At 41.3% G+C, this 16,043-nt stretch overlaps 3 protein-coding genes across 8 annotated transcripts; 2 read left to right on the plus strand and 1 right to left on the minus strand.

Moving 5' to 3' along the window:
* Positions 1-1,732: 1,732 nt before the first annotated feature.
* arel1 (apoptosis resistant E3 ubiquitin protein ligase 1) lies at positions 1,733-11,241 on the minus strand. 4 transcript variants are annotated; one of them, XM_088400984.1, is made up of 22 exons: positions 11,100-11,241; positions 10,281-10,464; positions 9,889-10,057; positions 8,963-9,183; positions 8,784-8,855; positions 7,822-8,048; positions 7,504-7,741; positions 7,249-7,418; positions 6,986-7,166; positions 6,590-6,834; positions 6,425-6,502; positions 6,106-6,247; positions 5,920-6,041; positions 5,772-5,847; positions 5,577-5,686; positions 5,323-5,502; positions 5,056-5,181; positions 4,712-4,841; positions 4,553-4,611; positions 4,391-4,480; positions 4,141-4,316; positions 1,733-3,962 (listed from the first exon to the last, which is right to left on the minus strand). In XM_088400984.1, exons 2-22 carry the CDS (start codon positions 10,426-10,428, stop codon positions 3,860-3,862), a joined length of 3,063 nt encoding a protein of 1,020 aa, XP_088257110.1. In that variant the 5' UTR covers positions 10,429-10,464; positions 11,100-11,241; the 3' UTR covers positions 1,733-3,859. The 4 variants fall into 4 exon arrangements, with proteins under 4 accessions (XP_088257110.1, XP_088257111.1, XP_088257113.1 ...); XM_088400985.1 differs by having other exon boundaries at positions 10,281-10,493; positions 11,100-11,129; XM_088400987.1 differs by lacking the exon at positions 11,100-11,241 and having other exon boundaries at positions 9,889-10,049; positions 10,281-10,429.
* fcf1 (FCF1 rRNA-processing protein) lies at positions 11,103-12,703 on the plus strand. 2 transcript variants are annotated; one of them, XM_088400988.1, is made up of 8 exons: positions 11,103-11,267; positions 11,528-11,592; positions 11,663-11,731; positions 11,813-11,961; positions 12,035-12,107; positions 12,180-12,267; positions 12,346-12,440; positions 12,516-12,703. In XM_088400988.1, exons 1-8 carry the CDS (start codon positions 11,265-11,267, stop codon positions 12,562-12,564), a joined length of 591 nt encoding a protein of 196 aa, XP_088257114.1. In that variant the 5' UTR covers positions 11,103-11,264; the 3' UTR covers positions 12,565-12,703. The 2 variants fall into 2 exon arrangements, with proteins under 2 accessions (XP_088257114.1, XP_088257115.1); XM_088400989.1 differs by lacking the exon at positions 11,103-11,267 and adding an exon at positions 11,276-11,431.
* A 336-nt stretch (positions 12,704-13,039) lies between these two features.
* On the plus strand, positions 13,040-16,018 carry vash1 (vasohibin 1). 2 transcript variants are annotated; one of them, XM_088356526.1, is made up of 8 exons: positions 13,040-13,221; positions 13,632-13,868; positions 14,138-14,226; positions 14,293-14,349; positions 14,480-14,554; positions 14,651-15,032; positions 15,100-15,209; positions 15,278-16,018. In XM_088356526.1, exons 2-8 carry the CDS (start codon positions 13,647-13,649, stop codon positions 15,348-15,350), a joined length of 1,008 nt encoding a protein of 335 aa, XP_088212652.1. In that variant the 5' UTR covers positions 13,040-13,221; positions 13,632-13,646; the 3' UTR covers positions 15,351-16,018. The 2 variants fall into 2 exon arrangements, with proteins under 2 accessions (XP_088212652.1, XP_088212653.1); XM_088356527.1 differs by having other exon boundaries at positions 13,055-13,106.
* Positions 16,019-16,043: the final 25 nt, after the last annotated feature.

A 16,043-nucleotide genomic window follows, 5' to 3' on the forward strand; every position in this document is an offset into this window, starting at 1 on the left:
AAGTTCATGGAATATAAACCCAGTAGGGAGTTCAATGCTTCTGATAGTCTTTGGGAATCGGTGATGTCCAGTGGCTCCAACCATCCATTTTATATACTTAATGTTTAAAACTGCAGCTGCCATCTTAAAGGCCGAGGGAATACTTGAAGTCAATGAGTAGACAGGAAGACAGCCGTAAACCAAGAACCTTGAAGTTCTCGCCGCTAAGATGCCTGAATCGTACGCCGATGATGAAGTTTACTCATGAGAACGCCGTAGTGTACATTAAAAACCTCACACAGGAAGTACAGCACATCGCCTGAAATGTTTCATGACACATCGAGTATTATCGGGCTTCACCTCCCAGTAGGACCTCGAACGCTATGAATCAGCCTCCCTCTAAGGTCATTTATAATACGGGGCAGCCACCAGCTGCGGGACACTTAATCTCTCGCGAAAAAAAAGGCCGTTTCCCCCCCAAACCGCTTGTAAGCTTCTGCTCGTCTCTGACCGCACTTTAAATCATGTTCACAACAAAGCACGTGTAAGCGCATGGAGGGATATAATCTAATAAGGTGATTTCGGCGGGGACTCGCGGGTGTTGAGAGACAGGTCACGGTACTTAAATGACAAGAGTTTGGAAAAGGGAAATGGAAAAGTCAGGGGGTACGGGGGCCTCCCTTGTCCTGGCTGGAGGATTGGGGGAGTTGCTTCAAACTTGGCGGGCAAAAGAGTGGGAGTCCCGAGTAAAGTGATAGGATACCACCCTGCCTTCATAATGCTTATGGAATCTCTCCTGCATGACGACAGATGATGTCATCATGGCGGGGCGAGGATCCATACATTCTTGGGCTGTGATCGCTTTCCAAACCTCATCCCTGTACACAAACTAACAGGATGCTTTTAGTCTACAAAAGCGTCACTATCTGGAGAGAATTATCTTCTGATACTGTTGGAGAGAAGACAGACACGTTCTTCTGAAGCAGGCTGAAATGATTAAATGCATTTTATCTACGCTTGATACTACAAGTATAAACCAATTTTGAAAAGAGTTTTCCAAATCTTGGGAATAAAAGTCATTGGAAAAATAAATGATCAAGTAGAGATGCCCAAAAGCAACAAAGAATTTCTACTGTATTTCCTCCCACCACTGATTTATGTTAATGACAGTAACTTAGAACCTTTCCTCCAAAAGTGACCCCCCACAGGTTCTTTGGGAAACAGGAAGTACTTCATCCATGGTACACTGCCTCTGGTCCAAGTGCCAGAGGATGACTGATTTGCGGACCCTCTTTAGCAAGCATTCCTAGGGGGGAATTTGAGAGGGGGCATTATGCAAATCACCAGGTGCATGCTGGGACCAAATAAGACTGGACTACCCGCCACACAAGTACTTCAAGATGCATATCTGCTTGTCTGTTTTGGCCAAACTACAAATGCATGTCCACCTCCTGGAAATTCAATTTATCTAAAAAAAAAAAAAAAAAAAGATTGCTTGTGCAGGACGTTTTGGACCACAAGAAAATTAACTTCAGTTTAGTATATTCACAATATGTCTGTGTAAGGTATCTTGTTCTTCTATGAAGAGATTCAAGGTCACCTCCAGACTGGTTTGCTCAAGGAAAGGCTTAGGAATTAGCTTCCGTGTGGAGACACTGCCCCCTGCTGTCTGAATTCTGCATTTTAAAAAAGAAAATTACATTTTTATTTTTTTCTATATTTCCATTTCCAAATTGATTTCAGTTACATTGAGTCCATTGTTTTGTTATTTTTATTCTCATTAACAAAGCAACTACAGGAAATCTCAAACATTCATCATCAGAGGCCTGCCGTAAAAAAAAATAAGCTCCTTATCTTAAATGTCATATTATATAGGTGAAATATAAACAACTAACAGTCCACAAGATGTCTAATCTAGCAATCAATAAGAAACTTGAGGAGGTTTTAGATTTCTTTTCTTCAAATATTTTGTCTGATTTTTATCCAGTAAAGAGCTCTGGTGAAGGCTGGAGTGATGAAACTCAGCAATATAAAAAAAAAAAAAAATACTGGGGAAGAGGGAAGAAATAAATGTCTGGAAAAAAAGAAATCTAAAACCTATTTAAAACAAAAGACCATCTGAACGTTACTAGAGCAGTCAGCGGTCATGAAATCACAAATGCACAACTCCTTCATGTTTTTTCTTAATTCAGTTCATTGGGGCTTTAGAAGTTTGGAAAACAAAAAGTACACTACAATAGTGCTGAGGTTACATGTTAAGCACATAAAAACTTTTTTTTTTTAATAAACCTACAGTGCACAAACAAAAGCTTTCCGTAAAAAAAATATTTGCTTCGCTCTGGTGTTAAGATCTCATAGATGCTTAAATTGAAATACTACATTCAGTATCCTTGAGGGGAGCTGGGAGCATCGTCACGTTTGACTTTATGAATTTACATCTATTGTTACATTTCAACTCAGCAGTATTTAAACTAGGGAAGATTCTTCTAAAAATAAATCGCTTGGGGCGGGATTAACAACGAGGTGTGTACTGCAGGAAAGGAGGCAGCTATGAAAACTGTGCGTTTGCTCAAAGCCACTGTACACTTGTGTCATGTGATGCATAGGCGCCCAATAGGAGATGCTGAGGTAAAGCCATAAAAGGCCGGGAGTGGTACAAAAAAAAAAAAAACACGCCTTGTTAAGCCCTGCGTGTTATCTAACAATTTGTTTTCGACCGTTCCGCTCACCTGTACACGTCTCCGGATACAATCAGAGGCCAAGCATGGATAAGGCAGCCTTTAAAAAAATACTCAACACAAAACCCGTTACCGCTCCTAAAACAGAAGGGTGGGTCAACATAAAATATTTCCTCCAGACACAATAAGCTAAAAACTTACACAAACAAGAGAGTGGGTTCTTCTAAATGTGACGCCACCCCAAAAAAAGCTGTCAATAAATTAAACTTTGAAATGAATCAAAACCCTTCTTCATAAAAGGTCACATGAAAGGAAAAAGTCCGCTGTGTTTAAACACAAAAGGAGTATTAGGACCACACTTGAAAAGAAATCTATCAAAGTAAAGCCAGAATGTTACGAGGAAAAAGAAAAAAAAATACAGCTGGGAGTTGTTTTTTTTTTTTTTTACTAAAGTAATAAAGATGATTATTATTCTTTTTCAGGAATGACGTTATAATGTTCTGAAAAAAAATGGTGTATAACTGGAATTAAATTGTGCAAGCATGAAACCGGTCATATTGTTCATTGTTAAAGAATTAAATCAGAATGTAAGTGGAACTAAGTAAAAATAGAGGAACCCTAACATACTCAACTTGATGACATGAATTTGTTTATTATTAAATAGTTCACCTTTACTGATGAAAGTACCTCATCAAATTTCAACCTTATTCTTCATTTATTATGGCTTCTTTTTCGGACTCCTAATTTTTGTCTTGTTTTCCAATGTTAGTTTTATTTTGTGTGGCCCTAATCCTCCCGTGTGCACACGTGTATATGTACAAGTAAATAAAAGCGAAGGTATATATTTACAAACACGTGTCAAGTCCCTGATGGTTTAAGGCCAAAGTGCTCGCGATGTGGACGGCAGCCACATCCCATGTGAGCTTGCTGCCTCAACTTTCGTCTTCCTCAGTTTGTACAATAATACTCAAGGCCTTTTTGCTCTAGTGTTATCAAGAAAAATCTGCAGTAAGACCAAAAAGAAGCTCAAATTTCAGCCTCTTTTTCTACAGTTTGTGGCTTCCTAATAGAAAAGTTTTTATGTACATACACCAGTTCATAGGATTCCGGCGCGGTCATCTGGGAGGCTTCCTGGGACCCCTTCCCGTCCTAACGAGTCTTTGCAAGGGGTTTGACGAGCGGCCGGTCTCTCCAGAGTACCGTCAGAGCATCCCGAAACCTTCGCTGCCCTCGCTGATGGCCAGCTTCAGCATCTTGTGCAGCTCCTCGTACGAGTCGTAGGTGGGGAGACACAGCTGGTTGAAACTGCAGGAAAAATATAAAAAGTAATAAATATAAATCATTTTGATATAGAAATTAGGTATGAAGTGATCTTCTGTGAAGTCTGTTATGCATTTAATGTATGTACAAAACATTAAAAAGAAAATAGAGGACTCATCATGCACATACTGCAAAAATAAATATTCATATGTACTGTACTGACCAGGTGTGTGCGGTGGGCAGGGTACTTTGTGTGGGGGCAGCAATGATCTGGAAAGAGGGGCACAGCGTGTTGAAGCCTCCGGGGGGAAGCTGCGAGGAGCCGGTGGTGAATTGCAGGAGGCGAGCCAGCTCCTCCTGAGTGAAGCTGGATACCACAGCCCAGAACCACTTCATCACCTGCGGGGGACGAAAGCGGACACTGATAAGCGTTGTCTGGCTTGAGGCGAAGACAATGGGAGACAGCGGCTGACCTTCTCCCGGAAATGCCACGATCCGCCCACGATTACAGCGTGGGCCTTGAAATCTTGCACGTTGATGTCACCAGTGCCGCACATCAGCAACTACAAACAAGCAATTAGTAAAAAAATGCTTTTCAATAATACCTCCCATTTTAATCTAAAACAATCACATACCTCCAACTCGTTCTCATCAAATATGGCTAGCAGGTTTTCTGGAACCAATTCATTCAAACCTGCGATAGATGTGGAAACATTACACTTGTTATGTGTACATTCCCATGAAAAAGATGCACGAGGGTGGCGGCGAGAAAATAGCAGGAAGCTTTTGCGTACCTTTCAGGAAATGTTCCACCTCATCTCTCACCTGACTGGCCAGCCTATATTGGGCCAGCAGGTTGAGATAATGAATCTTGTTTTCGTTGGTAACTGCAATTTGGGCTCCGCCTGAGATCAGCTCCACCACCTGCGGCAGAAACAAATACTAAAACTCAAAGATGGAAAAGCATTAGGCCAGAATCCGTGAGAAAGCAAAATTGCTAAGCTACAGTGATCTACCACCTTAAATTTGGAATAAAATAATTTTGCCAATTAAACAACCTGGCTTCTCTTTTGTTTGCGTTACCGATGCTATCACCTGCAAAACGACGTATTGATTTTTAAAAAACAAAGGCCCTCACCTTTTCCAACTGTCCCAACTTGTTGTACTTCTCCTCAGCAAACACCAGGTCCATTTCGCTCACGTCGTTGTTCAAGATGAAGCACACTTTGGTCTTATACAACTCCTGGTCATCCGTTTCAAAATACTACACATGTGGAGGAGGACAAGAAATGTTGAAATAAACATTTTATCTTCTCAATAATGATCGGGGTCGGCTTTTGAAATGTTGAGATGCAGAGCAGCTGGTGGCTAAAACTTAAATTAGAGCAGGTGTAATATTTCATACCTTGTAATTCATCCTGAGACCAATGATTTGGGCCAAGAAAGAGCGCGTGAAACGAGCTCGGACTAGTTGCTTGTAAGCCCCGCCAAGCGCAGACTCGTACAGGCACTTCCCGACGACGCGGCCGGCAAACTCGTATATTTTCAGTCGCAAGTGTGCCGGTCGCTCGGCATTTGGGTGCACCTGAATGACCAGCGAATGACCATGTGGTGACTTTTTGTTTAAGATTAAAAACCCACAAAGCGACTGCAACTCACCAGGCCCTGGTTGTTGTCACTGAAGCGGGTGAACAACTGGTTGGACGTGTCGAAGAGAGTCTTGCATATCAGTTCGAACCATTCCCTGCGAGGCCCTCCCCAGTCCAGAGCTGCAGAGCATCATCAAAATGTTACTCAGGCATTCCAAGGAAATGTAGCAATTATTTACGATTGTCTTAAACGATTTTGATTTACCTTCCTCATCGTGAAAGAGCACCTCAAAGTTTTTACTCCAATCTGACACTGAGAAGTTCCGCGTTGCCTTCAGGGACTGACATAGGGAGATTTTTCACAAAGAGTTCATAAATCACCTTATCTACTCTTGGATGCAAAAAACACTCACTGAATCAAGAATGGAGTGCCGGATGATTTTTAGGCAGATCTTGGTGCGAGGTCGCTTTGAGTGAATGTGCCTGAGTTCACGTTGAAAGAAGTTCACCTTGTCCTGGAACGTTTCCGAGCCGCCTGTGGACAAAATACGTGTTGGAAAAGCGAACTCATGATCGTGTATTAGACTTGAAAAACAAACCTATGTTTTTGTGAAGAAAGCGGATAAAGGTGGCGGCCATGATGTTTCTTTCTTTGCAACTGAGCTCCACAGGTGCTTGTATTCCATCATCCACCACGAGCGTCAAATACTTGTGAACGGGGTCCAGACCGTGATAGCTAAACTGAAAGACGAGAAATTGGCAGGATGATTCCGTGTCAAACTCAATCCAGTTTACTGCATCATTTTCAAGGCAAAAAAAATTGTTGGCATAACCTGAGTAAAAAAAAATATATACATTTAAGGTAGGTTAAGTCTTAAAGGTTTAAAAAATAATTTAAAAAATACATGTTTTATTTACCTTTGTTCCAGGACAAACTCTAAAAGTGAAAAGGCGCCATGGAATAATTTTCAGGTAAAACTCCTTCACAGATAGTTGCTGTTTTAAAAAAAAAAAAAAAAAAAGGAAATTTATAAATATTGTTTATAGCTACAAATAGGTTTTGGGCTCTGTCAATGCACTTACCTTTGGCGATATGTAACAGTAGACCTTTTTTGGTTTCTTAATTTTCTCCGATTGGCCCTCCACAGGAGAGTCGTGCTCGTCCTCTTCCTCCCCCATGGATGGCCTCCTCTGTGGAGCCAGCAAAGAGGAGGGGGGTAGTTGCCACGGCGAGCTGCTGTAGTTCCCGTTGCTGTAGAGGTACGCCTCAAAGTAGATGCTGTTGCCCGGAGTGGACACATTCTTCTCCACGTAGGCCTTCTCATTCTCTATCAGTCAAAGAAAAAATTGCAGCACGCTTGAGCAACTGTGCAGGAAATGACTGATCTTTTTTTTTTTTTTTTTTTTAACACCTTTTAGATGACAATATATGTTACATATAGAGAATTGCAACAAACACATTGAATTCAATTTACCCACCATTGAGAACAATAATGTCAAATTCCCCATTGCTGAGCGGCTGATCCATATAAGCGATGCGGGCCCTGAAGCAACCGGTCTTCCACAAGGTCAATTTCATCAGAACCTGACACTGCTGCTTATTGAGGGACACCGTCTTACTGAAGAAGCCCTCCACGCTGTCGTCATCCACCGTGCCCAGCTGCAACACAAATAACGATGACAGAGCAATGGTGGCGAGCTTTCAAATTCCCATTTTTTCGAAATTGAAGATGCTCCCTTACAGAGTGCATGTGAAGGCTGTAGTTGACCTCATCTGTGAGTGATGTGGAGTTACTGGTGGGGTTTCCATATTCATCTCTGGGCTCAATCTGCAGAGTGTGCACCTTGCTGTGTGTTAGCACAAGCGTGGAGAAATGGTAGGCTATCTTGGTCTTGGATGGGACGACGGTACCTGGAGTGAAACAAAAACAATTAAAAGTCATCAGTAAAAAAAAAAAAAAATGCAAGAAATTTGAATATAGTCCGTTAAAACCAACCTGGCTGGAAAATTTTATAATAAGGGCTGTAGGCCACGTTGAGGCCACCAAGTTTGACGGCGACCTCGTAGCGGCCAGCCTTGCGCACAGTAAAAGTGACTTTGACCACGTGTGACTCTGTTTCTACTAAGACCTCCTGTGTAACAGGGATATCCAGAGCCAATTCAATGTGGGTAATGTTGACCCTCAAGCCAACGGGCCGATGTGCCGGGAAAGGTTGGCCGTTCTTGTAGAACAGCTGAGAAGAAAGGAAATACCAGGTGAGTGTCACAATTAAAGTCGGTGAGTGATGTTTAGAGCCCGAGGGCAGATCATTACTTGGACTCTGAAGCTCATCGTCTGCCCCACTTCTTGTGGCTCCTTCCAATCCCAGGACACTTTGCAGGAGCGCGGATCCAGGTAGTTGCCCCGCACATAGTCGTAGATGCTGCGGTCGCCACGCCGGCCCGGATCCTCATTTTGCAGGAAGCTGACAACCCGGGCTGCAAGCTCACACAGGAACTTGATGGTGAAGACAAATGCAATGATGGAAACAGTAATTCCACCTGCAGGATGATGTGAGGAGACACAAAGGGAGAAGAATTACAGTCTTTTCTATATTGATGGCTCGACATGCACAAGAGATTTTGTGAATCTAGCACAAATTTAAAATTGTGTTATCATGAATCTCAATTTCTTGGGGCTCGTTATTAATGTTCTTCTAAGAAAGGGGTCAGCCCAGTTCTCTATCAAATGTTGGTTGCTTTGCCAGTGAATGATTTTCAAAAGTGATAAGGCAAACCTTTCTTCGGGCACAAAGCAAACAAACAAAATCCGAGTCAACGGAGGACACCGGCACTGTAGCTCTTATAAAAGCAGATGAATTAAAAGCCGTTTCCTGTCATCGCAACACGCTGCTTTGAAACGGGTCCTTTTATCAACAGGCGTTAAATTAGACTCGCGCTGAGGTTTCCGACGTTTGACTTCATTGAAGAGCACAGAAAAGAAAAACTGTGTTCCTGGTGTCCTATCATGTGTTCATTCTAACTTATAATTGCTCACTGTCCTCTAAAGCCAAGGAAGACAACTCAAAAAATAAATAAAAATACTTCAATTACATTAAGGACATAAAGAAGGTGGTCCATGTGATGGGTCATTCTCGAAAATAAAAATATAGTACACCAAGGTAAAGTCTGATAATCTAGACGACGGCCTTTATATTTGTGGGAATCAAATTTCCATCGGAAAACAAAACACCCTGGTTGCTTAAAGAGAAGTTGTGATCTTCAAAATGGACTCACCAATCACGTAAAACATGAGGTCCCTTATCAAGAAGCACAGTGCCACAGTACAGCCGAATAGGAGCGCACCCGCTGCAAAAGACATGAAGAAGAAAAAAAAAAAATACAACGGTGTGATGACTTTAAGCGGGACAATATGGTCGTCGTACTTGAATGACAAAATGAAAAACCGATCTCACCGAATGACCACTTCTCATTCAGACGCCTTTCAGCAAGACTGCGCACCAGCTGGATCTCGTAGTCCTGGTCACGACTCCTCCGCGAGGTCCGGAGGATCTTGATGCCGGTGGATAACCTGACGTAGTCTTCGTAGTAGTACCCCCAGGCGGCCAGGGAAAGGGGCAGCTGACTGTTGAACTGTGACAGATCGTCCAGATTCATATAACCCAAAGTCTTCAGCCTGTAGCGGATAAGAAAAGGGATTTTATGCATCCCAAATTTTGTACATGCACAAATATCATCACCGCTGAGCCTGATCCATTCAGATTGCTACGAGCGGGATTGCTACAAGCAAATATTTGTTATCACTCAACCAGCATGTCATTCCCATTTTTTCACATTAACTGTGATGTGAGAACAACAGGGGTAAATGACATGACTTTGACATTACAAACTTTTTATACTACTTTATCAAATTCTGAATAATACATCATTTAAAAAAAAAAAAAAAAATTTGGTCTATAGTCCAGTGTGACTGGTTTTCTTTTTTTTCTTCACAATGTATCGCTGGTGCGAGTTATAATCCAGAAAATAGGGTTAATACATTTATACATAATATATACATACACACATATATATATTTATAAATAAAACTATTTAAGCAATTATATTTTGTTCATTGAGCAAATCTAATCTTGGTTAAATATATAATAATCTGTCGATTAAAATGTGGAACAATTCATTAAATTCGCCATTCATAGACGAAAATGCTATGTAAGAAATAATTGATTAAGTAAATTGAGTAAATAAAAGCATATATAATATATAACACACAACTTTTCATTGATCGTTTCCCACCGTACTAAATTTGATTCCCTCAGTAGAAGTCTGTGTTAATACAGCAAATTTCCTGAGACTGTATCTCGTAGCATTCCGATGAACTTACGTTTTATAAAAATGTCCAAGGTTCTGAGAACAAAGCCACTCCTGAAAGGCAAAGTCTCGGAGCAGTCGAATGTGAGCCTCAGCGATTTCCCTCCAGCTCTGTTGTTCCTTCACCACCTCTTCCAAGCGACTCAGTACACTCAGACTTAGCTCCTCCAGTGTCTGCACATCTAACAGAGTACCATATCAAAATTGTCTATGAAGAAGCCAGAAAATGCACGAATTAGCTTCACACATTAAAACAAGTCCTCCCTCCCTTAAGGGGGCACTTGGCAAAGGCGATGTTCTGTTATACGAATGAGACAACTTGGTTGAAGATGTTTATTTTCTACCATTTCTGGAGGGCCGTGTAACAAATACGTCTATTTTATCAACAGCCCAATGTACACTGACCTTCAAACAAATGCTTGTATTGAAAGAGACGGTGTCCTCGTAGCCATTCCTCAATCTGACCGTCTTTGCCTTTCTTCCAGCGCACTTCCCAGAAGAAGATCCACAGTGCAGAGCAGATAAGGAAGGTCAGGAAGAAGCGGCGGTCCATCAGACCATAGTGCCCCTGCCCTGACTATCTGATTTCCTGGTGGAAGTACAACCACAATGATTGCACTGCAAAGCACGACGAGAAATACAACAGATAAGAAGTGATTTTGAGGAAACACTTTATTCTAAACCTAACATTGCAAGAAGCTTGCATTGTGATTGGTTCAACTACACGAACATGAATATTAATAAGGCACTATCAAGGACTAGCCGGGCAAATGAGAGAATAACAATAGCCCTTTTGTTTGACACAATTTCAATGACCCGGAAGAAGTTACCTGATTGACCTCTAAAAAAATCCAACAGAATGATGACAAGTGATTATGACGTCACAAAAAGCTTTCATGACGTGATAGCTAGGGGTTATTCTTAGACAATATATGACGAAAATACCACACGGGAAAGGGAATCGTTTAGTTTACATAATCGACTTTAGCAACTTGGTAAAATAGATGTAAACAATGCACATATACATCATTTCGATCAACTCAAAGGTGAAAACCGGGTAGCTATGACGCTAACAACAGTAAGCACAAAGCTAGCAAACAGCGTCAAATAAGTCAATAAAAGACCAAGACACGTAGGAAGAAGCACATCGTACGCATAAAGGATAACATTCACAACCTTTCAACAAGGTGTTTCGTAGATTTAAAAAAAAAATAGCATTTTTACCTCGGATATTTCTTGCATCACCACAGTGCAGTCCGTGCACCTAACAACCGGAAAATACGCAAAGCGCGTCGACGAATGATGACGTCACAACTGTGTCGCCAAACACGAGGGCCACATTAGCATTCCGTCAGCGGATCGTCAGGGATTAAATCATTATTTTCAAGCATGGTATGTAGACTTTATGTATGTGCGGACATGCATAATGTTGCGAGAGTTTAATCTGTTGTGTTTAATATGTTAGTTTGTGTTGATTAGTTGGTGAAGCATTGGCAGATCAATGCTTCGAGCTAACACTGTTAGCCTAGCGTCTTACGATACGAAAATGAAAATCGGTAATAACCAGCATACATACGTTTATCTCCACGTTAAGGATGACTTTTTTGTGTGATGTACAACATGACCAAGAATGATTTTTTCCCCTCATGTAGCCGAAACAGAAAAAAAAGAAGTTTGCTGCAATGAAACGGATGATCAGCTTGAAAGATCAACGAGTGTGAGTTGTTTTCTGTTGTCCTTTGTAGTTATTAATTTGAATTTAAAAGACACTCACACTCGTTTTGCAGAAATGAGAAAGATCGCCACAAACCCAAAGAAAAGAAAAAGGATCCTTCAGCGCTGAAGGAGAGAGAAGTGTAGGTGGCTAGTTGGATTTTCACTATGACCTGGACAGAGTTGGTGATTGTTTGATTTCTCTCTCTTATCTGATTGCACAGCCCCAAGTATGCATCGTGTTTGTTCTTCCAATACAACACTCAACTCGGTCCACCGTACCACGTTCTAATCGACACCAATTTCATCAACTTCTCCATCAAGGCCAAACTGGACATCGTTCAGTCCATGATGGACTGTCTGTATGCCAAATGTAAGCATGATTGTCAAATTTCAATCGTTCTATTATAAAGATTTATTAACAGCAATTTTTCGTTCCAATCCAGGTATTCCGTATATAACCGACTGTGTGATGGCTGAAATTGAAAAACTTGGAATGAAATACAGAGTTGCGCTTAGGTATGAGCAACTTCCCATGACTTCACCCATTTTATTTCAATGTATGTCACAATTTAAGTTTTTGCATTGCAGGATAGCAAAGGATCCGAGATTCGAACGCTTACCTTGTACACACGCGGGAACATACGCTGATGACTGTCTGGTCCAAAGGGTAACACAGGTATAACATCTGCTATGAGCAGAAGAACATGTTTTCTGGTTTCGGAGCTGTGATAACTGTTTCATAATATTTCTGCAGCACAAGTGTTACATCCTGGCAACTGTGGATAGAGATTTGAAGCGAAGGATCAGGAAGATCCCCGGAGTCCCCATTATGTACATCTCAAATCACAGGTAACGTCGGTCTACACTTGGACTAAGGAGAACTCACAAAAGTAATCACACGATACTCTTTTATTTTTTATACAGGTACAACATTGAAAGGATGCCGGATGACTACGGCGCACCAAGATTTTAGTTATACATACAAACGTGCAGTTGTTGTAAATAAGTTTTCTTTTGTCTACATTAAACTTTTTTTGGTAGTTTGAACTGCAAAAAAATGTGTTTCTACTAAAGATGTGGATCATGCAGTTTCAATAAAGTATTTCATGCAATTCGTCTTGAAGTCTGATTTTTTTTAAATGTTTTTTTGATTTAGTACATGCAAAGTGAAATATTTTTAGAATTTATTATTAGAGCTTAAAATATAGAATAATCAAATTGTTAAAAAGTGTGACAGTATTATAATCTTGTTGACAGTTACTTTAGTCGTCATTGTTTCAATATTTTTACCCCTTCAAAATGTTACAATGCTTTTCTGTTGATTTATCTTCTTTACAAAGGCAAATATGGTTACATTTGCTAAAATATCAATGTTACATTTTACGAGTGTGCCTGAACGCACCCCTCGTCAAAACTGAGCTCATCCTCCTGGCTGTGAGCATGCGCAGTAGAGGGCAGTTAGGGAGTGTCGATCGGGAGCGACTAATCGGATGTGAAGCATCACGCTTCGGCTTTGTAAGAACCAAATAGCATTTTGAAACAATAATCCCTGAAAGGATGTTCAGGTTTTTAGTAAGAAACGCAAAAGAAGTGAACGACTGACGTGGAAATTGGATTGTCGGACGAGCAGGTCATTTGATGGGTATCTTTTGTTCAAAGGACATTCAAATGGACTGGGAATTATGGGAATTAGTCATTTCCTAAAGAGACTTTTGTCTGCTTGCCAAATCCTCTTACATTACCTTTAGTCATTTAACTAGGTTAACCATTCATTTAACCAGCCGCTCCTTTCTATCATTTTTATGATAGGTGACCAATGAATGGAAAATATTTTTCAAATTATGAAGTCAGAAAATTAAGTGGTGCACTTCATTCCGCTGCTACTTTAGATTACCTCATTATGAATCATAATACCTCGAAACCTGTTGGAGATAGCAGTTCCATAAACTGGAGGACTCTCTAAAGCCAATCTCTTCAAACCTGCAAGCAGAACCACCAGGGAGCAGTCCAAAGAATTGCCGTGTACATTCCCCGTGCCAGGTTTCCATCAGTGGGATGCTGAGTGCCACGGCGGACTCGGTGGAGGAGAGGGATGACGAGCAGGAGGATGAAGGAGAAGAAGAACTGAGAGATGGAGGAGTCCCTTTCTACGTCAACAGAAATGGCCTCCCCATGGATGAGGACACCTGGGAGAGGATGTGGCGCCACGTGGGTCGGATCCACCCAGACGGCGATGCTTTGGGGAAGAGCATTCGTGGTGCGACTGACCTGGCCAAGGTAAACTTCTAAATGAAGTTAGGTTCAGAAATATTTGGACTCTGGACAGAGTGCATCAGAAGACCTCATTTGAACCCAACCTAATTTGGGTGCATTTTAACCATTCCGTCATGGAGCTGATCATCTGATGTGTTTGTACACAATCACACACTTGTCCTAATTGTACAAACTGTCCTTGTGAAGTGCACACCAAGTGTAGAGATGTTTCCACCGATTGTATGTTCCATGGAGATCTTGCAGATATAACCAACTGCCTTTCTGTCTTGCAGATTCCAATACCAAGTGTGCCTACATACCAGCCTACCACCGCAATTCCATTGCGCCTGGAAGCCATACAGAAATATATCAGGGAATTACAGTATCCTTTAACAACAGGGCACTGATTTTTATTGATTATATTTGTTGCCTTAACTATGACCTCCAGATACAATCACACCGGGACACAGTTTTTTGAAATCAAGAAAAGCCGGCCTCTTACTGCGTACGCAATTTTTATTTTTTTTTACCTTGATGCATTGAATAGGTTTTGTATTAGAAAGCAGCAACTAATTCTAATCATGGTACAAATATTTGGATTATGGGCCATCTTGTTGTCACATTGTCCTCCACAGGTTGATGGACATCGCCAAGGAGATGACACGTGAAGCCCTGCCAATCAAATGCTTGGAAGCGGTTATCCTGGGAATGTATCTTTACTGTGGAAAATAAAAACAAAAGTTCAGCTAAATTAAGTAAAAACAATATTGTTGTTCAATAAATATCCTTAATCAAGCTCTACAAAGTTACCTCACCAACAGCATGCCGGCTGTGGAGCGTTTCCCCCTCAGCTTTAAGTCTCAGTTCTCAGGGAACTACTTCTACCACATCGTGCTGGGAGTCCACAGCGGCGGACGCTTCGGTGCGCTGGGCATGAGTCGGCGCGAGGACCTCATGTTCAAGCCCCTGGAGTATCGTTCGCTGATGGACTTGGTGCAGGACTTTAAAGAGGCCTACAGGGGTTACTGGCACACCCTACGAAAGGTCAAGATCGGCCAATATGTGTCGCATGACCCTCACAGCGTGGAGCAGATCGAGTGGAAGCACTCCGTCCTGGATGTGGACGCTCTGAGTAAGGAGGAGCTTCGGAAAGAGCTGGAGAGGCATACTCGGGATATGAGGCTCAAGGTTGGTCCAGTGCCATTCATCTTGATGAGCAAATTTTGAACTGGGCTATGCCTTTTTGTGTCCACAGATAGGAAAGCCTGCACCTTCTTCTCCTACCAAAGACAGGAGAAATAGCATGGGTTCACCACTCAGAGTACAAGGAAGCCCCATTCGCAGGGTCAGCCGTGTTGACAGACGGTACGATTCTCAAATGCATACTTTACCTCTTAATTATTCCCATGCTAAATTTCTCTTTTTGGTTTCAGCCCATCTGGAGAAAAGAAAACTTTGGAACAGAAATCATCCGGAGACATGAACATGTATCAGATTCGTGTGTGAAACTCATCCAAAAAAAAGAGCCGCATTCACTGTTAAGTTGTCATATTTATTTTTTAATGACTTCTTGAACATTGTAGTTGCATAACTGGTGCTGTTGTGTGTCAACATTTCGACTAACTGTGCAAATATTCCAACGTACCTTGCATAAAGGTTAGAATATCAATCGACATAAATGTGCTACTTGATATCATCAGTGTCATTGTTATGTAAGTGTGTTAGCATGTGTCAATTTACATCTAATCCAAGTGTGGTGATCATCAATGACCCTTGTGCCTTCCCACCCAGCAAAAACTGGTTGGGAAAATGTTGAAAATGTCACCCTGTCCACAAAAAACCGTCTGGTTTTGGTTGAAAAGTTAAAAGACGTCACTTTCATGTCATTGAAAAGAAGTCTACAAAAAAGATGTCCTTTTATAGTCGAAATTTGGTTGTACTGTAGCTTTGCTTGTGTACATAAACATGCTTTCTTTATAGCAATTTTTTTTTTTTTTACTTGCCTTAACAAGTGAGCACTTCCAAAAAGGTGTCAGTTATGCTATGAGTTGATAGCACTTTTTATCTTTGTACTTTTGAGAACTACCAAGTTCTGCTGTTTTATACGTCACTCTCGTCATATGTAAAATACTCCACATGGAAAACACGCAGTTATTAAATTGCCACAGACTAAATGTTTGTGTTGGGTCTTTTTTTGTT

This window comes from Syngnathus floridae, chromosome 16 (genome assembly GCF_059516105.1).
Source record: "Syngnathus floridae isolate MCC-2025c chromosome 16, RoL_Sflo_1.0, whole genome shotgun sequence".
NCBI classification, from domain to species: Eukaryota; Metazoa; Chordata; class Actinopteri; order Syngnathiformes; family Syngnathidae; genus Syngnathus; species Syngnathus floridae.